This window comes from Anopheles bellator, chromosome 2 (genome assembly GCF_943735745.2).
Source record: "Anopheles bellator chromosome 2, idAnoBellAS_SP24_06.2, whole genome shotgun sequence".
NCBI classification, from domain to species: domain Eukaryota; kingdom Metazoa; phylum Arthropoda; class Insecta; order Diptera; family Culicidae; genus Anopheles; species Anopheles bellator.
Window position 1 is genome coordinate 12,359,672 of NC_071286.1, and position 26,816 is coordinate 12,386,487.

General features: G+C 51.5%; 1 protein-coding gene across 1 annotated transcript; it reads left to right on the top strand.

Annotated features, from left to right (window-relative positions):
• The first annotated feature begins 5,626 nt into the window (after positions 1–5,626).
• On the top strand, positions 5,627–26,659 carry LOC131207002 (organic cation transporter protein). Its single transcript, XM_058199609.1, has 10 exons — positions 5,627–5,990; positions 21,736–22,235; positions 23,326–23,472; positions 23,549–23,804; positions 23,938–24,205; positions 25,218–25,518; positions 25,609–25,789; positions 25,848–25,993; positions 26,058–26,182; positions 26,258–26,659. Exons 1-10 carry the CDS (start codon positions 5,627–5,629, stop codon positions 26,283–26,285), a joined length of 2,316 nt encoding a protein of 771 aa, XP_058055592.1. The 3' UTR covers positions 26,286–26,659.
• The last annotated feature ends 157 nt before the right edge of the window (positions 26,660–26,816 follow it).

The window sequence follows — 26,816 nt, forward strand, 5'->3', positions numbered from 1 at the left end:
GCCGGAGTGCGTTTCGGTGTTCCGGCCCGTCAATTTTAAGTTTGAACCGAGCTTTTTCGCACAACTTTTTTCCATCGGACTATCAAAGGCTTGCAGAATCAACGACGGAACACACTGAGCGCTGCCGTCCGAAGCGGGCGCGTGTTTGTAGTGGTGGTTGGCTCCGTTGATACGAGCGCGCCGCTTCGATGATGCTGCGACGGTGGTCCCAAGCCCGGCGAAAACGGCTGGCCAGCCGCCAGTACGAGTCGACGGTTCATCCGCTACGGATCGCCCGCCGGTGCGAACGTGATTAACCTGCCTCGATCGGGCCTAATCGTTTCTGTGTGCCCCGGTGTGTTTGTGTCTGATTCTGCCATAAGTCATCGTTGGTTGTAAAAGGTAGACAAATTGGCCGGTTGACAAAGTTCGGAGCTCCGACGACGAGTGACAAGTTTGACTCGCACGAGGCGAAAGATGCATAAACGGCGTTCAATGGCAACAATGTATAGTGTGCGATACTTGATCGACTTCCTTGCGGTTCCGGGCCAGGAAACGCGGATCAGGAGCGCGGATCCGATCGGTGGCGTTTGTTATTAAATAATTAGTTCGTTTGGCGTTCGTTTTGCGGTGGCGGTTAACCTGCGCTCATCTCGCACAAAAACACGGCGAGATGGCGATCGATTTGTGCTTGTTTTGCCCCCCTCAGCTTATTACCGAAGGCGACGGACCGTGAATTGCTGGTGGCTGCGTTCGTTCCAGAACGTTGTTTGGATCGCACTGAATCGGGGATTGGAAGAGGTCATTTAATTAGCGCTGCACCCATCTAATTGGATGCAAAATGGCGTTTGGAGAATACTGTGACTACTTTTATTGGTACTTTGCAGCACCGAAAGACGTAGTAAAACTCTGCTGCGCTGCTGATTAGCTATGCCCGAGCGGTACACAAAACCGATTCAACGCTGGCCAGGCGAAGTGATAAACAGCGACCCCCAGCCCCAGCTCGACGTTCCCAATATTGAAAGCATCCGGCTTCCGAAGGGGAGTGGCGCAGTATTGGAGCCGGAGCTACTGTTTTATCAATTTAACTGCCGCAACCAGAGGGCGGCAACTGAGGCTGATAAATTTGGGACAATTAACAACATTCGTAGATAGCAACTGCGTGTACCGAAAAAAAAAACCCTGTATTTACTGATCGGTTTCGTTTTAGCCGCTCTTTGCATTGCTCAACACGTGAAAAAATCAACATTACCCAGCCGGGTGCCAAAATTCCTGCATTGACGTGTCACCCCGCTCCACGATAACGCCGATGATCGATACACCTTTCCGCAAGGTGCGTGCCATGCTTCCGGATCTCGCGCTATCGATTCATTAAATCGAGCGGTTTGCGGTTCCTATCTACGGCAACCCATCAGCGTGTCTGACACATGTCATGCGTCGCTATCTGCTGCCCCCCGTGTTCTGGTGCCCAACTTTGGGGTGGGTTCCGCAATCGTGCACACTTGACCGATCCACAAAACTGCACCAATTTGCGATCATTGCGCGAACGTGATGAACGTGGCCGATCGTGATCGCGGCGGTTGTTTTCCGTATCAAACCGGTCGCGTGACCGTCGTGTTTCGTCGTGCCGGTGACCCTACGGTGATCTACGTCAACGGCGGCGGCGAGCGATGACCGGGATGCGCGTCACGGTCCGTGCCGCGCGATCGGTCGCGATCGATTCGGTGTAGGTTTAATTAAATTAGGCTACGTTCGGCCGGTGTTGCGTGCGATCGCGTGCTACACAAGCTGCTGGCCGGGTAGAGTGTCACGCGAAGATCGTGCAGAAACACGGCTTGTCACAGCCGCGATCGCGTTCGAACGCTCTCGGTAAATTATTCAATTAGAGCGCAGTGGCAGCAGATCATGTTTGCCACCTATGCTGTTTGGCTTGTTTGGCGCCGTTGTGGTCCTAAAGCGGGGGCACTGCTTCACGAGTGTTCTTTTGCGAGAAACACTTCCAAGCACTCGTAAAAGGTAATGTAAACATGAACCTGCTGGCCCGAAAGCATCTTCCTTTCCCATTCATCTAACGGTTCGCGGAGTGCACTGTACATTCCCACCGCGGCCCGGCCAGCCGGATTGCGACGATGTGTGCATGGCCGCTGCTGTTCTCTCCGCGCGCTGCACCTAGCGTCGTGCGCACCGCACCGTTTTCGTCTGGAATTTACATCTAAATTGCCGGTAATTAAAGTAAATCATCGGCACAACTCCCCTGGATCGGCGCGGCCGCGCCCGAGCTGGCTTCGCGTGCAAAGCTCGGCCGCGCTGGGCGGAGCCGACGACATCGGAACTGCTAATTAGAATATTCGCAATCGGTGCACATTGCGGCTGGGCCGGGCCAATTGTGGCCAAGATGCAATTGCTCCGGTTTTGCACCGACTCCGAACGGAGTGACATTTGCGCGACCCCCAGTCGACGCGATCGACCGGAGACCGGTGAGCAAATTGGCACGAGTTAAGAACCAGGACGGCGGACCGCCCGCCCCCCGGCCCGTCCAGATCGAAGTTCAGACGGGCGAGTCCATAAACAATAATTTACTACGGATTCCTCTGCCGTAACTGCGCCGCGTAGTTGCAAGGAAATGCGGCGCTTACATTGAACGCTGATCTCAAACGTGGCAACCCTGCCGGACACATGGTGATTGCGATCAATTTGGCTTTGGCCACCCACCCAAAAGTGGGTGCCGAAAACTAGGCAGAAAAAAAGTGACCGTTTATTGAAACGGAAACTTGTCACGCACACTAAATGGATCCATTAGCCGAGGAACCTTACGGGTCTTGGCGACGACGGCTGACAGATGCTGACGACTGGGGCCGGTTCGCTAAATTTAACTCCCGGCGCTTCCTGGTGCACAATCGAACCCCGAGTCTGTCTGGCGGCGCCGATGGCCGAAACCATTTGTATCGATCATCCGTTTGACAGTGGCGCGCGCGATGAGATGGCCGTTTCGGGGCGATGGGCCGACCGGGTTTACCGTTCGTTAAAATTAATGATCACCAAACCGGGGGGAGGGGGATGCTGGGAATGCTGACTGACGGCTGGCGGTCGGCGGCCGTGGAGTGGGCGTCAAGTGTTGTTCAGTGCCGCACGGAACGAAAACATCCTCTCCGGGCCGCGATCCTTGCTTGGACGGGCCCATGTTTACGCCGCTCTGTGCACATTCGTCCGCTGTTTGCTTTTGGGGCCGATGTGGTGATTTTGACGGGTGAGCAACGTGAAGTAACCGGCTTTGGGTAGGCTCTGGCCAATCAACAATGGCCGATATTGTTTGCTAATCGGTGGGGACCTTGTCTCACTGCTGCTGATCGTCTTATCGATGCGCCGTTACATGCTCTGACGCCAGGCACAATGAGCTGTTGTGTGTAGTCGAGTGTCTCTGTAATCTTCATGTGCAGGAAGAACGAATGAAATGAGTATTCTCCGTACGGCAGCTCTTCAAGGGTGCTTCGCAATATGACCAATGTGTTGTAGATAAGTTCCATTCATTTGTAGGTTTGTTGTGAAACCGAGCTCGTGCTCTGTTCAATTGAATACCGACTGGGGGCCTAAGCTAATGGAATAATTTTGAGTTATTTAGCCTTCCAATGGAATGTATCAAAAATGATATTCTCTAGTCCGCCGCAATAAACTCGAAAGATATATGGTTACTAGGATATAAATTAACTCTGATTAGGCTAACCGATTGCTCTAGCTGTCAATTTAGCTGTCGTACTTGTTGGTCAACATTACCTAGCTCTAAGGATTTTAACTTCAAACAAAACAAAAAAGTTTGTTCCGATTAAAGGTGGTTCTTGGAAACAACCGAATTTTTCGGATCTTTTGCTGAACCAATGCTTTTCTCAGCTTTAGCATGTCCGCTGGTGTTGTTGATCGAACCCGAGATTGTAGCGCATCTTGTTTCAGTTGGTTTCACAATGTTGCCAGACAATGGAATATTTTGATAATTAAAAAGAAAATGAGCTCAAATCTAACTTCTTAAATCTAGCTTTGGTGGGGCTTACAGCGAACGATTTGACGTACAATTGAAATTTGCGTTTTATTTGGCTTTTGGAAATGTGTGAAAATTGAAGAAGGCTTTGATCAAACACTGGAACTCAATCACACTCACTATCTGACCCATCTTTCCTTTTCCAGACGAAGGAAGCGTCATCACCATCGTTACGCCATGCGCCATCCGAAACCTGTACGTCACCAGTGATCACAGCAGCATGGTGTCACGAACGATGGCGAACGGCGTCGATGGCGACAACCACGTTGCCTGACGCCTAATGACGTCGACGGGGCGTGCGTGATGTGCCTCGTGTGCCCGGAGTCGAGTGCGCCGTCGAGTTTGCCGTGTCGTCACCGGCAGTGGCCTATCGTGTGGGGGTTGGGCGTCCCGTCCACGGAGCTCACTAACCAGTCGCCACCAGCCAGTGGCCGTCAACGGAGGATTGTCCGATTGTGCAGCTTGTGCAGTGTGCGGGTCCCGAGCCGATGGAAGAAGGACGATAGGACGAACGCAATCTTTCGATCGGAGGAACTCGGCGACAATTGACTCGCGGTCTCTCTCGCTCTTCCCGTCTGTGAGCCGCAGCGTGCGGACTCAGATAAGGATCTACTCGGCACTTGAGCGCGCGGTGTTCATGTCAAACGCGAGTCACGCGCGTTACGTGATATCTTCATCAGGTGGCTGAGGAATTTTCAATCTCCACTCCGCGTCGATGCGTTGCAGGCCGTTGCAAGGGATCTGCGAGTGCTATCAGCTGTACCGATCTGTGTGCAGTGTCGGAGCAGGGCTAAGATCCGGGGAAGTGCACTTTGGAAAACAATTTGGTTCGATTAGCCACGTTCTCGGCGCGTTGCGATCCGACCTCAGGTTCGACGCGCGCACAGGTACACGAAGCACCTGGAACTCCGGCCCCGTGGTTTGCATATCCATTACGTGCGCCGCCGGTGAACCCTTCTCGTTTGCCATTTACCCGTCCCGACGGTGTAGCGCGTCGATAATTGCAGACCCGAACCGTGAAACGATCCGCTCCGAACGGTGCTCAGGCGCCCTGGTCCAGGGGCCCCCCATTAGTGTGAATCGCGCCGCGAAAGATGGCACCGGTCAAGCGGGATCATTTGGCGAAAGATATCAGCGACTAAGCCAGCGAGTGAAAGTGCGTTGGGTCGTGGCCTGGTCAGTCAGTCCTCGTGTCAGTACCGTGTCACAGCTTGTTCAGAGTGGTCGTCGGTGGCGCAAATTGATCGACGAATCAATTGAAGTGGTGATAGCAGCGGCGGCGGTGGTAGGTCCTTCCGGATACGAGCTTACGCGCCACTCCGTGCCAACTGGGGTTGGACTGGTGTCCCGTTCCCTACTTCTCTCGCGCGTTTGCCGCACCCGTGGATGCCACTCTCAACTTCCGGCAGTGATGGTTGATGATCAGTTTTGATTGAATCAGCGCACCAGCGCATCGCACAGCGGTACACCGTTCCGAAGTGGTCTTGTTGTTGTTGTAGTCTGTGTTCTGTGGCCTACGTTTTGGCCAGCGCATTTCGTTGTTTCGATTTCGTGCTGCCGTCGGGTGTGAAAGTTCTAATCGAGTTGTGGTAGCGGCCCCAGTGTCCAACCGTCGTCATGTCCGTCCGGTGGGAACCGTCGGCACCGGGGAAGGCGAGTGCGAAGTCAACGGATCGAGTCGGAGGTAGAGCCCGGTCCGGCGGTCACCGGCGGCGGGATGACGCGGGTGAAGAGCACGAAATCGCCCTGCTAGCTACCGGCCGAACGAGCGAGGCAGATGGCGATCACTCACGATCGCGGAATCTGCGGGGGACCGCGGTGCCGGTGGAAACCGAAGACCGCAGTTCTTCCGGTTGGTGCCCGGTAGCGGAAGTCGAGGATGTCCAGCTCAGCGACACCGAAGTGGAGAGCGATACGGAAGAGGTCTGCTTGCTGGACGAGGCGAGCGAACGGCGGCTACTGGGCAACGGAAGCCCAAGAGGTACGTCAACTCAACACATCCTTTCCGCAGTAGAAAGTAATAACGTCCCTCAGGCCGGGGTTCTTTTGATCAAATCAACCTCTCAGCCGTCTAAGCGGCACGTAACGTAACCTATCCAACTCTCCAAGAACGGACATCAGTGGACGGAATTCTCAGGCTCATTCGTTCGGGTTTCCGCGATCTCCGGGCGGGATTGATCGTAATGGATTGGAATTTGTGACGGGCGGCATCGGGTGTCGGGTAATAAGATAAAAACAAAATCTTGGCCACTTTTCTTATTGAAACACTATTCGCCATTCGCCATTGGCGGCGGCCTGTTTCAGCTGTCGCTCAGCGCTGCCGGCGGCCCGATTACCCGGTGGCCCCGCGATCGCCGCGAGGGGGACGGATGCGAATTACGGGTAAATTGCGTTGATTAGTTTCCTGTGCAGGACCGTGCGGTGTTGATTCCAAGGGTCTGACTCTGCGCGACCGGGGTCACCGGGAGGCGCCGAACGCCATCCTCTGTGCCCACTTAACGGTGGGAAGCTCGGCATATTATCTGTTTTATAGCCACCATTCCGTGCCTCACGGCGATGAATAGGGCCGTGCCGCTGCCCCGTCGTCGGTTCCATTGGTTACGATTAGTTAAAAATACCAAACCAGGCCGCTGGGCCCACACATTGGGTGTGCTCCCGCTGGACAGCCGGGTTTTTGGAATATGGCAGAAAATGTAAATTTATGGCCATAGGTGAAAAGAGTCTTGAATGTGTGTTCAATTGTAGCATAAAGAGCGCAGGCCCCTATTTGGGCTCATCGCACGCGTTGACAAGCGCGACTTTGGCGAGCATGTTTTGTTTGCTAGTTGAGCACCATGATTAACCATTTAAATCAAATAATGCGCCACGTAAGCTACGCTGTTGAGAACTAATTTATGCACCTTTTCGGTCCTTTGTTGTTGTTACTATCCTTATAGAGACTTTGAACTTGAAGCTTATTTTGTCTCTAAATCTTTCGGGGTTCGCCGCGAAGCACGTTTTTCGCTGCGTTCAAATAAAACCGTTGCCGTGCAACGCACGTTCCCTCACCTGCGCGACGAGAGCACGTCGCACAACATCGCAGCATCCTCGCATCGCGCGCCCATTCCGTCTGCAGACGGCATTTTCCCCACGACTGTTGGGGGGGCACCTGTCGCCACTTTTCGTCCGTTTTACGCACTGCGGCCGATGGTTTATTGTTTGTTTACCTTTGCATCTCCCAAACACTCTTCATTGTTGCGCGGCACGATCGGATCTCTTATGCCGCCTGCCTAAAATTTTTCGTACGATCGGGTAACGGAGACAGACCGTCACAGGAACGACAGGCTTACCCACTCTCTCTCTCTCTCTCTCTCTATCTCTGACGTTGTCGGTCTCTCGTTAGCCCCAAACGTGTTTCTAATAAACATTGCGAAGCGAACGGATCGCCATGTAGCGACTAACCCGAGACCAAACGTAGCAAAACAACATTCATCGTCGTCGTCGTCGTTGTCGTTCGTCGGGCCAATCGGGCACACAGCATCCTCTAAACCACCTGCCACCCTCTGTGACGGATCTTCGCACGTCGTGTTTCTCTCGCAACATCCGCTCGCTCTCTCGCTCGCTCTTCGATTTCCAATCGCTCGGCATCGGAGTCGGCCTTCGGATGGTGGCTTTTCCCGCTCGCGCGCGACTCACCCGACAGCATCCGGCCGGAGGTGTACGGTTCGGAAAATCGCGCTTTCACTGCTGCTCCAGCCGCCCTTGGGTTTCAGTTGCGGTTCGGAAGTCGGTGCGCGCTGACACCGCGTGTTGTTGCTCCGTGTGTGCAGTTGCCTTTGGGGGGTGTGCGAACCGGAACGCAGCGCTCGGGACGATTTCCGAAACAGCCGTTAAAGCCGTCACCGGCGCCGGTCGCGTTTGGCGGGCCCAAGAGTGTGTTTCCCTTCCGTCGCCAGGGGCAGATGGACAGGAGTGTGTCAGGTGCGCGTGAGTGTTTGTCTGCGGGACGAGCCACGGCCCAAGACACGTTCGTGGTGCCAAACTGAATTTCCTTCGAGTAGAAGTAGAAGAAGTTCTGAAGCAAACTTTTCATCGCGAGCCCGTTTCGAGTAGATCGTCTGCCGCTGGTCCGCGCGTCCACTTGGGTCTCGTGTTACACGCCGTGGAGGGGACTCCCACACCTCCGCCAAATTTCCCGCCTAGGAACAGAAAATTCAGAACGCGCCGTGTGCGTTGTTGTTGTTGGGATTTGGATGTTGTCACTGAATGTGTGCAAGTGGATTGATCACCCACTCGAGCGGACCCCTCCGAGCGTTTCACGTGTTGCCCATGCCGAAAGTGGGTGTCGAAATTAAACGAAAGTAGGGCCGTGGGTACGAAATGTTGAGCGAACACTGAACACAGTTAAATAAGAAACTTAAGCTAGCAAATAATAGGAAAAGAAAGATCCTTCGCCAGGGGCAAACAGAAGCGATCAGACTAGGCTAGTAGTGTTGGAGTGCACCAAAGTGTCAATTGTTACACAATTTGTGGCGTATCACTAGTGATCTGGTGGTTTAGTGCATTACACATCGGTTTGAACGGTGGACGTCGTGCCAAAGCTGTTGCAAAAGTTCTAAATCCGTTGAACCCGAAACGGGAGCGTCACAGATCGATACAAACCGAAGACAGAAATAGGAAAAAGGTAACTGGAACTTTTGGTTGACGACCGAGCAGCCGACGAAGGAACACGAAGGAACCAAGTTTTAAAACCTCCGGTACAACCTTACTTTTCTCTATATGGTTAACGACAGACTGCGAAGTAGTGGAGAAGGGGACCTCTATTTTGTTTGCTTCTTCTTGCTACGGGATGCTGACATAATTTAGAACTTGGATATCAGGTTTGTACCTGAGTATATTCATTCATTTCAACGAGAAAGGCAAACCATTCAGTAAAACACAAATTTTAGTGTGATAAAAATACTTAATTAGCTATCCCTGTCAATCATTACCACTGCGTTTTCCTCCCCATCAGACCCTTGAGCTAGATGTACCTTCTTCTTATCCGCCGAGCGCCTTCTTCGCCTTCAGCAGAGACAATTTTAAAGTTCTGTTGCTTACAGTAACGTTGTGTTTTACGGGGCTATTCTATCAACGTGGGCCAGATATAATGTAACGCTTTAGAACTCTTTATTATAGGCGCATCCTAGTGGGTTGCTATGTCGAACGTGAATCATAGCAACCTTAGCTGACATAAGAACAATCCAGTCGCTTGCCAACAAATCTCAGTTTGAAGTAATATAATTTAAATCCTCAGTTGACGGCCCTCTCTGTTAAGTGCTCTGATTGTAAACGAAGAAACGAAGACGATTACCAGAATACTGATAAGTTTTGTGCCATCACAACGCACTTCATCCCAACTGGTAACTGGGAACAAATATACCGAGCAAATGTGTGGCAGGTTAACGTTAATTACACAGGGTGTACCCAGTCACGACGACGGTTCCACCCGGTGCTGGGGTGGTTTTCCAAATTACACCTTTTTTGCCCATTGCACCGCGCCGAGAGTTTAACGAGAACTTCCTTCATTAGCATTCATCGATGATCTCGAACAGCGACGAACGACGAGCGCACCCGCTCCCGTGGCAAGATGATCTTCCTTGCGCCAGAAACACCAGCGGCCGAAGGCAAGCAAAGATTCGGCCGGATGCATAATTAATTAGTTGTGCTCGGCAAACAATAGACAGATTGGGCCGGAGATTGGGGCGGTCCCTCCGTGGGTTGGGTGTGGCAATTTGGATACGGCGCTCTCCCGGCTCAAGTGGATCCGCCCTAGTGTGGAGAGTGAATCAGATTGTTTCAGCCCCATTTGAAGGATGATGAGACGATAAAAAGCCATTCCCATTCCCGCCGAGCGCCGAGACCTATCACATCAAAGCAATCTCCAAGGACAACCACCGCGTTGGACCCCGCTCGACGCATCGTCCGCGCCACTGTCTGCACGTCCGCTGCGTGATGATCTTATCATCCACGCTCCAGCGACAACCACGCTTCCTGCCCGCGGGGGAGGCTTCCGGTGTCCGAATAGACGGCAACGACGGTGTGTAACGGAAACGGAAATGCATCGCCTTTCTGCGAATACTTTGCGACTCTCTGTTTATTCGCGGCGCATTGCCCATCGCAACGATTGTTGAATGCCATTAGATAAATTGTGTGACTTTGCCCGTCTGAGAGCCATTTTAATGATACTCTCGTGCACAAACAACCCGATGGAACCACTCCCCTCAGGTTGCATTCCAGGTGTGCTTCCTTTCCCGGCTTAACGAAGGCGATTCGCAAAAACACGGTGGCCTGTTTCGAGCACGATAAGCAACAGCTGAGGCGTGGAAAAGCGTGTTATGGCCACACGAAATTGTTGCATCCTTAAGATGCGCCACAGATGCTGCCGTCTGCTGCAGTTCGTGCGCTTTGGTTGTTATTCGAGCGATTTCCGCTCCGATAGTTGCATAAATTTGCCTGAATAAATCAAACCAACTAACGACAGGCACCGGCGGCAACGACGACGCAAATCCGATGCAGCCTTGACCTGGTCGTCGTCGTCGTCGTCGTCATCATCGGCTCAGTTGCAGTCAGGAGGCAGTGCCCGGTTTCAAAGGCCGCCGGAGCGGGAGGCACTAATAGAAAACCATCTGTAGCTGGTTCCGGTCAGTGGCAGATGTTGCAGCCGAGACCCAACCCGTGTGCGATGAGTACCACACACGACGGCACGGGCACGGTGTGCCAGTTTTCCAAAACCGGAGGGGACGCTTCGGGACAACGGCGTGTAACGCTTTCGCCACCTGCTTCGCCCGAGCCCGGCGACTCCGGCCCTCCGGCGGGTCCGGATTTGCGGGGTGGATTTGCCTGTGCACAGTGCCTTTCCCCGTCGGCATGCGAGCAAAGACGAGAAAAGCTTATCATTTGCCCATCGGTGCTCCGGTTTATGTCTCAGGCCCTCAGACCACCACCGACCAGGCGCCTCCACGCCACGTTTCGACGGCTTCATCCTGCGCGCGGCGAGTGTGTATCAAACGAAATTTATTTTCCAATTCCACACCATTTACATCCGGCGCTCCGTCCGGGCCTCCGACGCTCCCTTATCTCCGACCGACACTTCACCACACACATACACACGCTCGATTCTCATTTCCTATTTCACCGGCACGGCACGGCTCGGTCTGGCTTTTGCGTCAATGTCGATTCCCCACTCCGGGCACGGTGGAATGATTTATCTGTCCACGGCCACAGTTGCAGATGAGATCCAGCTGGCTCCAGTCACCGGAGCACCAGGATGGTGTGGGGTTCGGCAACATTCTGCTCTGCTGCTTGAATGTAGAAATTGGGAAACAGCTTCGGAGGAGACTTTGGGAACTTAAACTTTACGAGCGAAGTGGACGCGTATATTAAAGTGCTCCTAGTGCCTAGTCCGGTCGCGTCCCGGGGGTACAGTTGAGCACCTGACGAGACCTGCGGAGCTCACGATATCTGGAAAGTCCAATCTTTACACAGTGCCCTTTTTCCCACGGTTCGCGGGCCCGTCAGCTTGTTTGGGGAACGTGTCATCCTTGGCCGGCCGACCGGCTCCAAACGAGCCCAATCGTTAGCGCCCGGTTGGGGGAATCCTCTTTCCTATGCATTAAAATGATCATTTGATGACGATAGCGCCCGACGAGGCCCCCAAAATACGGGACCACGGATCAAAGCTCCGCCTCTTCTCCCAACAATCTATTGTGTACGATCAACAGAACGGCCTCACGGAAGAAAACGGTTGGGAGCTCCATAAAAGAAGCACGCGCCATTTCGGTGGGCTCGTCCGGCTCGTAACGTCCCAAAACCGGTTCACCTCGCGGGAGACTCTCCGATTCGCCTTTCTCAAGGTCATTCACACACTTTTCATGCTACTTCCGCCCATTTTTGCAAGGATTATGGGTGTATGTGTAAACGGCAGGGTTATTACACCGGTGACCGACCGAGATGCGCCTGTTAAAGACATGGCTAAAGCGGCGAGATAACGAGGACCTGGAAGTGTGGAACTGAGAAAAGCAGCAACCACGAACCACGGTCGCCCGGAGGTGTCGAGAAATTTCATCACCCTGTGCAGGATCTACTACTGATTCGATTGCGAGGCGTGAGACGATTGGAAGTTGGTCCCAAGTTTTCCAATCGCTGTTTTGTCGCTTCCCTTCTTGCTAGAGATCCGTGCCCCGCGGGATCTTTTCTGAGATCCCCCGCGGGGTGGCTTAAGGATTACGCCTGGGGTCCGAGAGCCGAAGGTTCTGGTAACGCCCTTGCGTTCAATAAACTCATGACCACGGGGATCATGGTCCCACATCAGAACGAGAACGGATCACACCGTAAACGGTTAACAGCTCACTATCGGCCCGTCGTTTCGAGGTTCCTTACAACTGATTTGGGACTAATCCTATTCCAGGCCCGCCCTGTGAGGGAAGTTGTTGCCTTTGGCAAGTGGCGGGAACCAAAGACGGGTGAATAATTTCATCACGTCGGCCGGTCAGTCCCGTCTTTTTCGCCCGCCGGCCATCTGATTATCGGAGACAGGATATTGGGCATCGGTTTCGCTACATTAACGATGCGGATAGCCATCGATGGGATTGAAATGGGTGTGTGTCGGGCCCCGGTTTGTTGGATTGGGAGTTGAGCCGGGTTTTTCTCTTGCGAGACGTGCTCAATGTCATAATGGTCTGCTATCGATTTTGTGTAATCCGCGAAACTTATTTCATTTTATTTCGATATGAGTTCCTCTTTCATAATTGGAATACGAAACACTAAAATTTATTCAGCGCGACTGCTTACAGCCTTTTAATCGGACACATTACGAACATTTATCACACCTGCGAACGAAAGCTATAAATCACGCAGCACGCGTTCACCAAAGGCTGCCGACCACTGGTCATCAGTCATATTGCTGGACCAAGCGGTGTGAAGGCCAGTTTACAAGTCAAATGAAGCAACATTGTTTTTGGTCAGCTGCGCGCAGCGATTTCGAAGTGCACTGCATGAGCTTTAAAGCCTCTTTTTCCTGGCCCTTGCACAACGCGATGCGAGGCGAATAATTAGTTAGTCGCCCTAATCATCGGCCTCCGATCGTGATCGGACGGCACGGATTTCAATAAGCAACTAGGCGGCCACTGATGGCTCAATAAAACCTGCCCTGGGACCAGTTTTTTCTCCTCCTTTCTGCGATGCACGATCATCGGACGGCCGGAGGGCAAGAAAGGGCGACAGATTAATTGCCGAGGCACACGTCACCTGCGCGGCAATGCTTGCCGGGTGTGGGCCAACACGAATTACAGCGCAAAATGAAGCCACTCCGTGGTGGTGTTACGCGAGCGTTACGAGCGTTACGGGCGCGCAGTTCGCACTAGGCAGTGTGCTGCGCAACATAGTAGACCACGCATGCAACAAGCTACTTAGCTTTGGGTGACATACTTCGTCGGTGTTGCATAATGTAACATCATTTTGATGGAAATTCTGACGAGCTGCCGCTGGCGAGCATGTCGATTGGCGCACGCCATTTAAGACCAAAGTACCAATTTCTCGATGCAAATCCTGGCTTACGAGGCTGCTGGCTATGGTACGGCGTGCAGCTTCATTCATAGCATAATCGGGCATAGCACGCGCTCGGTTATGCTTATCGTTGGCGATGAAGTGTCACTGACCTGGACCTGGGTGCCACGGCCGGGTCAAGTGAAGGCTAAAAGTGGTGAATCTTTTGGCGCATGGCGCCAATTCCATTTTTGGAACTCACCGGCGATACGGGCAACGGCTCTAAATGGCCGTTTACGACCAATCGCGAACAGCCAGCGGGCAGATTAGCCGTGGCGTGTGTGTCACGTAGTAGACGCCGTAATCGGAAGCCGCCCGGCGAAAGAACCGAAACGCAACGCGAATGGGCGAAAGAAGGAGATAGGCGATAAACGGTCATAATCGCATTACTTGGGCTTGGGCTCGGGAGCTGTTTGAATTTTAATGAGCCGTAATAAACTCGTCTGAAGGCAATCGGTGACGGTTAAGAACCATGGAAAGCAAAAAGAAACGGTGTGAATTGATGAGCATCGTCGTAATCACGGTCAAATAGCCTATTGAACGACAGGAGAGGGTCTTAGACCATGACTTTGTGTCTGATTTGATATGTCCTAAAGCAACCAGAAGTCCATATTTTGATGCTATATTTTGATTCTTAAATTGGATACTATCGCTTTGAGGTTACTCGCTCTACTGAGGGCTGATTTCTGAAAAAAAAATCCGATTGTTTTTTTAAATTAAATTCCATGTGCTGAATATTCATCGTGATAATGAAAATTCTAGGTTGGTGGTTTGAAATGGTTTGAAATAAAATCTTTGGCGCCCGTCTCTGAGCGAAATTGAGTTTCCATAATTTTGCGAAAAGACGATATTCAATCCGGTCGTAATCGCTGCCAATCCAAGAGCATGCCAGTAGCCAGTCAGTCAGCAAAGAAAACAGATGGAGTAAAACCAACAGTCGAACGGAGATGGGACGTGCGGCGTTTCGGGTCCGTTAACATTACTTACCACACTTGAAACCCGTTTTTCCCCCTCTATTATTCAACAATATGCAAATCCGCACGGACGGACCAGGGGGACTTTTGCCGGAGCGCCGACTTCCCTCTTCAGGCGACACCTTGCCGTGGCCGGGTAATGTTTATCTTACGGTCTTTAAAGTGCACCATTTGAGCGCCTCCGTCCGGCCCCGCCAGGCGAGATATTTCATTTTAAGCGAAACCGAACACCGGAGGAATGTCGTTCGCTGATGATGTTTTCCATTTGTCAGCGCAAGGAAAAGTTTTCCCTTGTTTGCCACCCCCACCTTTCGGCCAATCGAAAGGGCCCCGTGGAAAACATTGCCAATCGGGGTGATTGCTTTCGTTGGAATGATCTTGACGCTGATGACGACGGTGCTGTCAATGTTTTTCTGCGGTCTGAGTATCTTGCTTCCGACCGTCGGTAGCCGGGTAGGGAAGCGCATCTTGCGACCTCCGCCGATGTTGCCTCGCGATACCGTCCGATACTGGGTTGCCGTCCGGTTGATTAAAAAATGCTTCAAGGGTATCGTGACGGGCAAGGAAGGTATATTGCTTTTGCATCTTCACTGGCGCCGACGGTGGTTTTATTTGTACCGAATCGGATCAAAATCAAAGTCAAAGGCAAAAAAAAACGATAATACAAGGACGTCGTGAATGGGAAAAGCGGATAAATCCTGTTCCACGCCCGGCTGGTTGGCGTAGAACGGGTAAAACGTAACGTACTGAGTCGGCAGGATTTGGAATGCTTTGATGAGACCGATGCATAGCGTACAGTAACCGCAATCCCCTCGAAGGACCATTTGGCGCCGTAAAATGGGTGCAAAGTAAGCTTAACTGACCATGCTGTCGGTTGGAAAAAATCTCCTCTGAGTCGAGGCTTCGGAAATAAAAATTAGCCACACGCAGCCAGTTGCCACTTTGTCGAATGTCCTGAACCGAAAAGCCAATCATCCGCTTTTTTCCACCCTTTAACTTGGTGGAACCCGAAACACGGTCCTAATTCGATTGCCTCGGACAGTTTCTCGTCTGGGATTGGGTGTCGGGCACCAGGCGTCTCCATCGTCCTTTCCACGAGGGCCACCGGGCGTCTCCATCGCCCTGTCGGGAGCGGGCAGCGGGTGTAACATCAAGCAGCTTATCCCGACCGAGCCGTGCTGTCGGATCGGTTGCCAATTTTATTGCGTTCGTTTCAAAGCACGACCAGTCCCGATTTATTCGTTTTAATTTTAAAATCAGCACGCTGTTCGTTTCGACCCAACGACCCCACACAGAGAGCAGAGCTTAACGGTCGGGCTTATAGATTTACGGGATTCGCCGATTTTGTTTGCCGTACGGGTGGCAGGCTTACGGTTGGGTTAAGCAAACATCTTGCTGCTGTGTGACTCGCTTCCAAGGTCGCCCCAAGATCGGTTGATGTTTGTTTCGAAGCTCTTCCTTCAAAGGGCGGCCACCCATCCCGTGTGTCGATGGCCGATCGAAACACGTCCCACGGACAGGGTTGATACCTCGTGGAAGCCCAACCCGCTTCAGGTGATGTACGGCACGCTGCGGAAAGTCGAACTCGGCTCGAGGTTGGTGAGGATGAATCCTTTCCGAGGTCCCGGCCCCGACCGGCATCGACCAGCAAAACGTGTGCAAGGTGGATGAGCCAATCAATCAATCAATCGTCCGGTAAAGTCAGGCTCACCGATGGTGTACCTCAGCAGCCGGTGTACTCGGGAATGGCCGACAGGAGCGAAGGTTAAAGGAGCACTAAAGAGCGACCACTTCTCCGGGCTTCGGGCGCTTCGTCGATGGCACCGTTCGAAGCACATGGGCACGGAAATAACTGACCTTTCGTAAAAAACAAACAGGGCCTTCGCCTCCCGAGTGTGCCACATTTATGCTGCGGGTGGGCTGGACTGGGTGGGATGGATGGTAAGCGACACTGTTGCTCGGTCGGTGAAGTCAAGCGAGTGCGTCAAACTAAACTGTTGCTGTTTTCTGCCGCTCTTCTCAGTTATTGGCTTCACTCGTCACTCGAACGGAAGGCTTTCCCTTCCCGGCAGACCAAGAAGGGGTCATCGTAAAACCGGGAAGATTAAAATGGATGGCCTTTCACATGAGGACACTTTATTTCCGTTCGGCAACTCTTCGACGCCACGCGTATTGAGCTGCAACGGAGTAGATAGGTGCCCCCAGTTTCAACCTATTTCGGATTTAGAAGGGTCGAATGTTGTGGATGAAGTACCACGATTCTTGTTTGAGGATCAATTGAGAAACTCACCATTTTCTTGAACTGGAAATAAGAGGTATCCTGTTTACTTCTTTTGGAATAAGTAATGAAATGAGCGTTTCTCACTCTACTACCATTATTGAATCAGGAAGTTGAAATAATCCTCCGACGGAGAAATGTTTTGTAATTAGCGAATGCGTTGGAGAACTTGCCATCCAACTTACCTTCACTCCAACAAGTGTGTCCAGTTTGGTCAGTATTATGAAACTAGTCATGGTCTCGTACAGTTTCGTTGAAATCGATGAAGAGGTGGTAACTATTCCGACTAAACTCAATCATCTTTCCAAGGATCTAGCGCATTGTAGAGATCTAGTCAGTGGTAGATTTCCCTCTTCGTAATCCTTCCTGATAGATACCACTTGAAGAATAATCCAAAATATTACTTGCTCTCACTAGTTCCACAAAACTCTACATTTTCATAACGAAATACCTATTCAAAATTCTCTTTTATCCTACGACACTTAAGGGTTGTTGTTAGAATCGTTCAGATCCAACAGCCATTTTGACGTTTGAACCATGAGAATAGGTCATTGATCTAAGTAAATGAGCAATACCAGAATGAGCTACAAAGCGCACATTTGAGCAATTGATCTAAATCCTATCTAAAACCGATCTAAAAGCATAAAGTCGCATTACGCAGTAGCCTCTGGTGTGTGCTGCTATTGGATGCCGCGTTGTATTCGGCTACATTTTAAGGACGATTTGCGAGCAAAACTGATACAGTCACGGACTCATTTTACGAGTCCCTTCCAGTCATCAAGTTACAGACACACCGCTAACAAAGCGAAGCCCAACGGTCCGTCACCGGAGATAATTTGTCACGGCACCGCTCATAATCCTTTTCGGGATTGCGAAATTTATTGCCCACCGATAGATAAAGCTCCGTTGCGGATGCACGGATCCTCTCCGAAGCTATTCGAGCACCACGGCAGTCCAAGTCATAAATCAAAATGTCCACAAGCAACCACAAAATGTCCACTACGCCCGTTAGCTAGGGTTTCCTATTTCACGCAAAAGTGGGCTCGTCAGCTAGTAATTAAACGGTACGGTAGCAGCTGCATCAGAATAGTGACAAAAAATACGGTTTTGCCCCATGGACGGCCTACCGAAAACTGTGGCAGTTTAACCAGAGTGACTTGATCCGGCGTTACGGGTCGAAGGAACGGACAAGGAGGTGCTTATTCGTAGAATCACTTTCCTTCGCTTCGATCGCCAATTATCGCTAACTTTGGACCGGTTTTTGTCTCCCAAAAAGACTTCGAAAGGGTTCAGGTACACTTCGCCGTCACCCTACACCATTTTCTGTCATCCTTTTCTTTCGCCTGCCTTTGGTTCAGATGTAATTTAAATATTTTAAATATTACAATACCCCATCGGGTAAACGGGCTGGCTACAAGAGGTTTCGCGTTCGGAGTAACCCACCGCCAAAGGACCTCACTGTCAATGTGTTTTCGAAAAAAGTCCGGCCTTCGGACGCACCCGGACGTGCTTGACACAATGTTGTGCGAAGAACGTTTCCGAAAAGTATGCAAAGAATGAGACCAGAATTTATGGACCACTCTCTGATGACAACCGGCACGGTGCGGCACTTCAGCGGTTTGGGCAAAACTTTCGCCACGGATCTCGTGTCGTGTCGTGTCGAAGCGCCTGCTGGTTGGGAAATTGTTGGGGCTTTCGGATAGGATGACTCGCGTGGGAAACCCCCAGAGCGCCCACCCCGAGAGCCAACAATTCGTCTCGGTCCACCACTTGGCTCGGTGGCAGGTGTGGTCCGTGGCCCACACTCCGTGCGAGGCGAAGAAGCTATTCGAGACCGGGTAGCGGGAAGTAAGATTAAGATTGTGAATTAATTGCGGTTTCTGCATCTCGTTCTATGGGCTAGGTAAACATGTTTAGCCGGCTCTGTTGCTGTGGTCCCGGTGGGTTACAGGGAACCTCATGCCTGGAAGGATCTGGGAAAGACATCTCGGAATCTGACAATTTTAAACATTTGCGGTTTGCCGAGACGCGTTTGATGTCGGAACGCCAGAGGTCGGGTGGGCCGGGCCCGGTCCCGAAAGTCACCTTTTAATGGCTTTCTAACCGAATTTCGTTAAATCGGTTTAACCGTTTCAGCCGGAGCCACTAAGCCACCCATTCGGGCATCTTGAAGGATCCGGCGGGTGTGTTTGTTCAGGATCCGACAACCTCAAAGAAGCCAAGGGGCGGGAATCAGTTTATCACCCTCCCGGGGCGGGTAAACGTCTTCATATCGTTCGGCCAACAGCCTTCGGGATTAGCAGGTCATTCGTCGACTCCCCGTCGAGCACCGCAATTCCCACGTCGTACGTCGCCGAGTTTCGGCATCGGTGTTTATCTGTGGGAACGAGAGTTTGTGATTGGAATTAAAAATAAAGTCCACCACAAAAGTACGGGCTTCGAACGGATTGGCCATCCTGTGTGGACTAACCGCAGGATGCTGCCACGTTGTGTCGGATGCAGCACACGGGACTCCAGTGGCAGCCGTTTGATGTCGCTGTTTGCTGCCTCCGCTAAAGTTATCCGACTACAAGCCATCCGGTAAACCGGGAAAAACAAATTAAAAAGCAACAACCAACAGCAGAACTCATTAGAAAGTACCGGCTGATGAAAGTACGAAGTGGAAAAAAAACGGCCAATAAGAATTTGCTTTCCTCGATTCTTCCCGGCTCTGATATCTCTTTGGAGAGTTAGTTGACTCGCCGGATATGAACTGAATTAAAACCAAGAAAAAAAAAACTGTTTTTCTGATCGCCAATCAACTCCCCTGATACACAAGAAATGCAACCAATCCAGGGTCCGCCTTTTAATGCAGTGTCTCTTCGAGCACGCGCAGGCCTCAAGTGGCGCAAGAAGGTCGGCAACATTGTAGCCAGGTTCTGCTACTGCTCAAGAGCCTCAATTGCTTGGCAATTTTCTTGCCATTCGGAGGAATGCACTCGATCTCGGGCTGCAGATCTTGGACGCAAACGATCAACACACGCAGCACGAATCCGACGGAGCATCTGGGGAATAATTTTCACATCAGGGCGGAATCCGACATTCCACCGATACACGAGCTCATGAGGCCACCGACCGAGTGGCACCGGTTACATGCGCCATTGAACCGCCACTCTTCGTTGGACCGGAAAGTGTTGTGGCGGAAAAGCCGCCGTTGTCTCGACGGGGTGTTCTGTTTCACACGTGAAACTGATACTGATTCATAATTAATAACGAAAAACCTATTCCGAGCTTTGATTGATTGGCTCGACGCGCGTGAATTGGTTCCTTCTTTTGTTTTTCTTCAATTGGTTTTTTTCTCGGTTTTGTTTCTCATACATTAGGTCACATTAATAGGCGTTTCTGGTTGTTTGGCAATCTGTTCAATAAAAATGCTTTTCAATCATCCAAGCAGTTTATATCCAATATTGGCCGTTATTAACCATGACCATGGGCCCAATTTTCAACGACTCTTCGCATGGTCATTATGTCATCAACTCATCAAACGGTCATTAAAAATATTTTGTAAAAATTAAAACGGATGTTTGCTAGACGGTGTAAGGTCCGAGCTATGCGGTCGATTCATCAAAACTTCCAAACTAAGTTCCGTCAACCCATCAAAGATGCGTGTAATCAGAGAACCCTTATAATGTCACAAAGCAGACAACATCACCTTTTTTTTCTGCTTTTTGCAAGAATCCTATAACCAGTTCGCTTTCGGAAAAAGGCATTCGCAACATTCGTTGATACAAAATCCAATATTTCGTGCTCGATTGAATGAATCCGATCCCTGTTGTCTCTGTTAGCTACCTTATTTATTTCTTTGTTGGTTTGCTTCTTTCATAACTGTTTGTCAGCGTGTTCGTTCTTCAAATGCCCAACGCCCATCGTTCGGTCCGTTTTCCGCTTTTTCTGCCCTCTTGGTGAGCAGCATGATGATCACGTATGCGAACGCAATCAGTAACGGATCGTTAGGCGACCTTTATGGCCTGCGAACAATGCGATGCCGCCAAATTAAATGTTTCCGAACGGCCGAGGTGATCTTCGGACACTCAAGATGATGACCGAGCGGCCGACCGTCGATCGGTTTTGGAATAAATTGAAATCCAATCCGGAAAACGTGCTGCGCCGTCGTGCCACGGTGACGGTAATGTTCCGCTTTTCAGCGCCAGCGAACGAGGGCAAGGCCCCACCGCGAAGGGTCGTATTTCTGGGTTGGGCGGGAGGCCGACACCCGATCCGGCCGTCTTATACCATCGGTCAGTCGGTGGCAGCCGCGAGCCAGTCGTGCAGAGTGGCGACCGAAGATCAGTTACCCTCAGCGGCCAGTACCCGGACTTTGGGTCAGTATGCAATGGCTTCCGTCTGGGTCTGGGCGCCTGGACCAATTTCCGCGATAGGTTTCGTTCGGCGTGCACCTGCCAATGTAACATCAAACACGATCGAAGTGCCGAAGGGTCCAAAATCGAGCCCGAGTGAAGATGCAGTATGTGCGATGCATAAAAATGCCAGCCGTTGGCGGTGGTGGGTTCGGTTCGTTCGGGTTTTGTGCACGTTTTGCAGTGGAAATTATGCAACGGCACGGGGCGGGCACTTGACCCGCGTTCGTCAATGCGACTTCGCACCGAGCACGACATAAATGTGGGCTAATTACCGCTGATAAGATGTAACGTGACGATGACGACGCTGCCGAGAGCATACGACACCAGTCACTGGAGGTTCTAGTATTGGACTATCGTGTGTAGCGTGTGAGCAAACTCGCTCTGAGAATAATATTTATTAGGAAGAGAACTAATTTGATAAGAAAAATTATGAGAATAAGAAATTAATGGCAATTTTGTCAGAGTTTTAATGAAGTTCTTGGTTTTTTTGCTTCCTTTTTCTTTCGGCAGTGAAAATGATCAAGTCTAAGAACTCTGCCAACGAACCGTCCGCAGTGCCCGCCCACCACCACCACCACCAGCCCCTCGTCGATCCGGAAACTGGCGCGATGCACATCACCCTCAACCCCTCCGCCACCTCCAGTCCGACCGCTGTTGGCCGGCAACCCGCCTCACCTTCGGCCAGCCCGATACCGGCACCGAAAAGAGCACCAACGACGACGGTCGAGAACAGCCATGCCGGTGGTGGCGGTGGTGACCGGGTCAACGACAGTGGAAGTGGTAGCAACAACAACAACAACAGCAGCAGCAAACCCAGCAGCAACAGGAAGGACCCGGCGAGCAAGGGCGGTGGCGGCAAGAGTCCGACGAAGCGCAAAAGCTCGGACGAGGAGAACGACATCATCGGTGAACTGATCGGCGACTACGGCAAGTGGCAGTTCGTGATGACGTTCCTGCTGTCGCTGTTCCAGGTGCCGAACACGTTCCACATCTACTCGCCGACGTTTCAGGTAAGAGGGCCAACGAACGCCGACTTCCCTCTAGTGCCGTGAGGTTCTAAGGTGGTCGGTTAGTTTCCTTTTTATGCCAGTGTAATAAGTGCTTCTTTTTTGGAAATTACGATCTAATAACCGGTTATTAAGCGGATTAAAAACGATGGATTTGACTTCTTTTAGAGAATTCCAACTAAAAGGTTCTGATGAAGGCCAGAACTGAAAATGGTGATTGCAACATGAATTGTTGTGGTCTTTGCCTTTGTCATCAAGAGCATAATTACAAACTAGATGGCTGGAGTTAGTATAAAAGCATCGATAAGATTATTGAATAAGAAAATAGTAATCAACCCATGAACTAGCTGCAAATAATACTTGAAAATTCAACTCGTTCATTTCAGCTCATCTAGGCAGTTCACAGTGTCGACCATGAATTGTAACAACCTTTGATAATTTAATGACGACTCAGTGCGCATAAAACACACAGTATGCGGTGATTGTCGTTGTGCCATAATGTCAATAAGTTGCTCAGTAAATTTAAATCCAAAATTCGCCATTATTGGTTCAATTTTCTTCAGGCGCGTCTTTAAATTTTCTCAATTCACCATTGTTTGATCAGTCAATGTTTGATCAATACCATCAGTATTGTAGCTAAATTTAACGCATTAAATTTTTTAGGTTATGAATAAGAAAACTTCTCCGAAGCTCTAGTGCAATTAATTAGCTCAAATACGTTCCGTTGATTTTGATTATCAATATTACCGAATCGTACTGATCCACTTTAACGGCTTTAAGACTGCGTTAGAAATTATGGATTATTTTTCCAACTTTTCTTTTAATGTTTTAAATGAATTGGCATTAAAACTGAAACACTACGTCCTTGCTCAGATTGTAAGCGCCATTTTCGCAATTCCAGCCAAAATACGAAAAAGAAACTCCTCAATTTTAACTGATCACTGTACCGTTCCTATACAGTTTATATATAAAATAATGAACCCAAGACTCCCAATGCTCATACGGCGTTTCGATTTGTGTCTTCCTTCTTCTCCGATTTCCCCAATCCAACCCGGCCGGGCTCGCGTGTGGTGCGCAACCATGGCCGCCTCAGGCAGCAGATAAAAGCTTCTGGTGCCGACGGCCCGAGCATTTGGGCAACGTGTCCACCGACCGGTGGCGCAACGTGTCGGGTTCGCAGGAAAATTGCCGGATGCTGAGCTACGACTGGAACGCGCTAACGAGCGCCCAGCTGTCGCTGGTGAGTAGCCGACAGCCCTAGGCTCGGGACCACTGGGAAGGCTGACTAGTTTCTATCTTCTCGCCGTCGTCCGCAGAATAACTTCTCGCTACCGAAGAACCTAACGGAGACGGTGGCGTGCAGTGCCTGGGAGTTCGATCCGTACGACAACCTCGGCAACACCTGGTCGTCCGAGTGGAACCTGGTGTGCGACAAGGAGTATCTGAAGAACGTGGCCGAGATGTTCTTCCTGGCCGGTGTCGCCACCGGCGGCATCACGAGCGGCGTCCTGTCGGATCGCTTCGGCCGCAAGATGATGCTCTTCATCTCGGCCGTCCTGCAGTCGATTTTCGGTAAGCAATAATGATTTGATTACGCAATCACGAGGCGATCAATCAATCGAATTGATTTAATTGACAGCCCTCCTCAATATCCTCATTACCGGTTTGGTGACGCAAATTCTTCTTTCTTTTCGCCCATCACCAGGGCTGGCGCTGTATTTTGCCGACTCGTTCGAGTTCTACCTTGTCCTGCGGGCCCTGCTCGGGATCGTGTCGGTCTCGGTGACGTACGCCGGCCTGATTCTGGCCATCGAGTACGTTGACGGCAAGTGGCGCACCATCGCCGGCATGTACAACCTGTTCCCGCTGCCGGTTTCGTACATTATGATCTCCGGCATCGCCTATCTCACGCAAGACTACCGGAACCTGCAGCTGTGCATCGGGTTGCCCGGCGTGTTCCTCTGTCTGCTGTGGTGAGTAAGAGCGTGGGATCAGCACCGAAATTAACTGAGCGACATTAGTGGATTACCACATCGTGTTACGCCGCCCCCCATTGGGTTATAATTAATCTCAGCCATTGACGTGTCTTGAGTACATAAATTTGCCCACGTTTGTCCCGCCAATTGCGATCACCGGGGTGCGGTTGCATATGCTGTCTCGCGATTGCCCGTCAACCTGAAACCTGTTAGGTCGCAGCACCAAGAACTTTCGAATGCGGCGCCATAAAAATAGTAAAAATAGTTTCGTCCCATTTCGTACTCCGGTACCAGGGTCCGACCTTGGCCGGACATTTTTGCGCCAAAAAACTCGAAAGGATATTAAAATGTCGTACGATGCTGGTGCTGGCACCCTGCTCACGCATGCTTTGAGCGATTACTTATGGCCATCCGCAGCATTCTGGTCCTGGTTCGATTCCCGTGACCGCCATGCAACGGAAGACCGCGCCGTGGTGCGCCAATTAGCGCAAGTAATGAGCTGTCTTCGTTTGGCGAGCGACAGAGAAAAGCAGCAGCACGCCTAACAATCGAATGTGACCGGGCAAAAACCTATTTGCGATTTTCAACAACTTCAGCGCGTCTCCGGCAGAGAGAGAGAGAGAGAGAGAGTCCCTGCCTCGCCCGGAGCTAGTGGGAGTAGATGATGTTACCCCGGGCAACGCGAGCTGACCTTCGAATGTTTACGGAATGTTTACTCAATGTTTTGCCGTCCGCTGGGGCTGCCACTTTCCAATATGACCGACCGGTCAACCGAGGTAACTCGAAACGGAACCTTCGGAAAACTCTTCGAAACGGAATCTCTGGCTGCCAATGAGAAATCGGTTACTAATTAGTGGCCGTGTTGGGAAGCAGTGACACAGGGTGACCCTGACGTTGATTGGTTTTTTTTTCATGCAAAACCGAGGGATCATCGAACCGTACCTTTGTTGGCCGGGATGGATCTCTACAGTTTGTTGAACTAAAAATGGGATTTAACGTTGTCCCACAGGTTCGTGCTACCAGAGTCACCGCGCTGGCTACTGTGCAAGGGCCGCATCGCCGAGGTGAAGGACGTGGTGCGTAAGGCGGCCGCCTTCAACGGGCGCCCGTTGCCGGAGAACCTGGACAAGCTGCTGAAACCGCCGGTGAACGAGGAGGAAACGGCGGCCGGCGTCTGCGAGCTGTTCCGCTCCAAGTATCTCCGGCTGGTGACGTTCTGCTTCCTGTGCATCTGGTTCACGATGAATCTGGTCTACTACGGGTTGGTGCTGAATATGAACAGCTTCGGAGGCAACATTTATCTCAATTCGGTAAGTAGCGCTCGAAAACGCCTGAATGTAGGCAACGTGATCGACACGTAACGCAGACATCGAATTCAAATGTTTTCCCAACGTCCACAGGCCCTGGCGGGAGTGGTGGAGATTCCGGCGATTGCACTCGCGATGTACATCATCAATCGGACCGGCAAGAAGTGGCTGTTCTGTGCCACGTTCTTTGCCGCCGCCCTGGCCTGCCTGTGTGCGGCGATCGTCGAGGGTAGGCCGGAGTTTCTGGCGATGAAGATCACGTTCGTTATGATCGGTAAGAGACACCCACGGGGTCACGGAGCCACGTCGCTAATCGTTTCCGTCCCTTGCAGGTAAATTCACGATCAGCGCCGGAAACACCATAATGCCGGTGTACACGGCCGAACTCTATCCGACGGCCATCCGGAACGTCGGTGTCGGGGCCTGCAACCTGGCCGCTGGATTCGCGCTCGTCTTGACGCCCTACTTGTCGATGCTGGTACGTGCACGGTTCTATCAACGGTTCCAAATCGCTCATGCGTTGCCGCTCTTGTATGTTTCAGACCAAAATCGAGGATCACCTACTGATGACGCTGCTGACGGCGTGGTGCATTTTTGGGGGCGTTGTGATCATCTTCCTGCCGGAAACGATGCAGCACCACGAGCACGAGGATCGCGAAGAAGAGAAGTAAGCTATGGCGATGGCTGTGCTTGGTAAATGGGACCGCTCACTAATACCGTCCCTCTATCGGATCGTCCGCAGAGAAATCGATACGCAGCTGACAGCCTAGGAAGGTAGTAAGATGGGCCCATGGAAACCGCGGGGAGCTAGCCCCATTTACACCATGACAGCAGCCGATAGCCGAGAGCCCCGCCGGGAGCCGAGTGGCGCTGATCGTCGGGAGCGAAACGAATTTTGATCAACTACAACTGCCATATCTACCCCTTGCCGACTTTTCTAGTGCATGGATTGATGATGATAGTAACCCGGTAACCTCACGCAACCCTCACTACCACGGTGTCGATCCTCTGTCTATTCTCAATGGTCAATTTCTACACACGGAGCGGACACCGTTAGGGGGCTGCGATGGAGGGGCCCTGTAAGTCCCTCTCCGTCGCACGAGCGATTGTCCACCGGCGTGCGCGCATTTATGATCTAGTTTTACGTCGCGGTCGCGGTCTGGCACAGCTACAGTCAGCATGAACTACTAATAGGATACAAACATTACGGTGTCCTCCGGGGAGCCGGCTCCTCGTGCCGACCCCTTCGCTTCTGGCTGGCCCAGAGCTACGGGTTGGCCTCCGGTACTCCCGCTCCCGGT

Excerpts from the sequence above, each read along its gene's own strand:
- LOC131207002 (XM_058199609.1), top strand. The coding sequence starts at position 5,627 with ATGTCCGTCCGGTGGGAACCGTCGGCACCGGGGAAGGCGAGTGCGAAG. Across the intron at positions 23,473-23,548 it reads CGAGCGCCCAGCTGTCGCTG|AATAACTTCTCGCTACCGAA; the intron begins GTGAGTAGCCGA and ends CGTCGTCCGCAG. Across the intron at positions 25,519-25,608 it reads GCAACATTTATCTCAATTCG|GCCCTGGCGGGAGTGGTGGA; the intron begins GTAAGTAGCGCT and ends CAACGTCCACAG.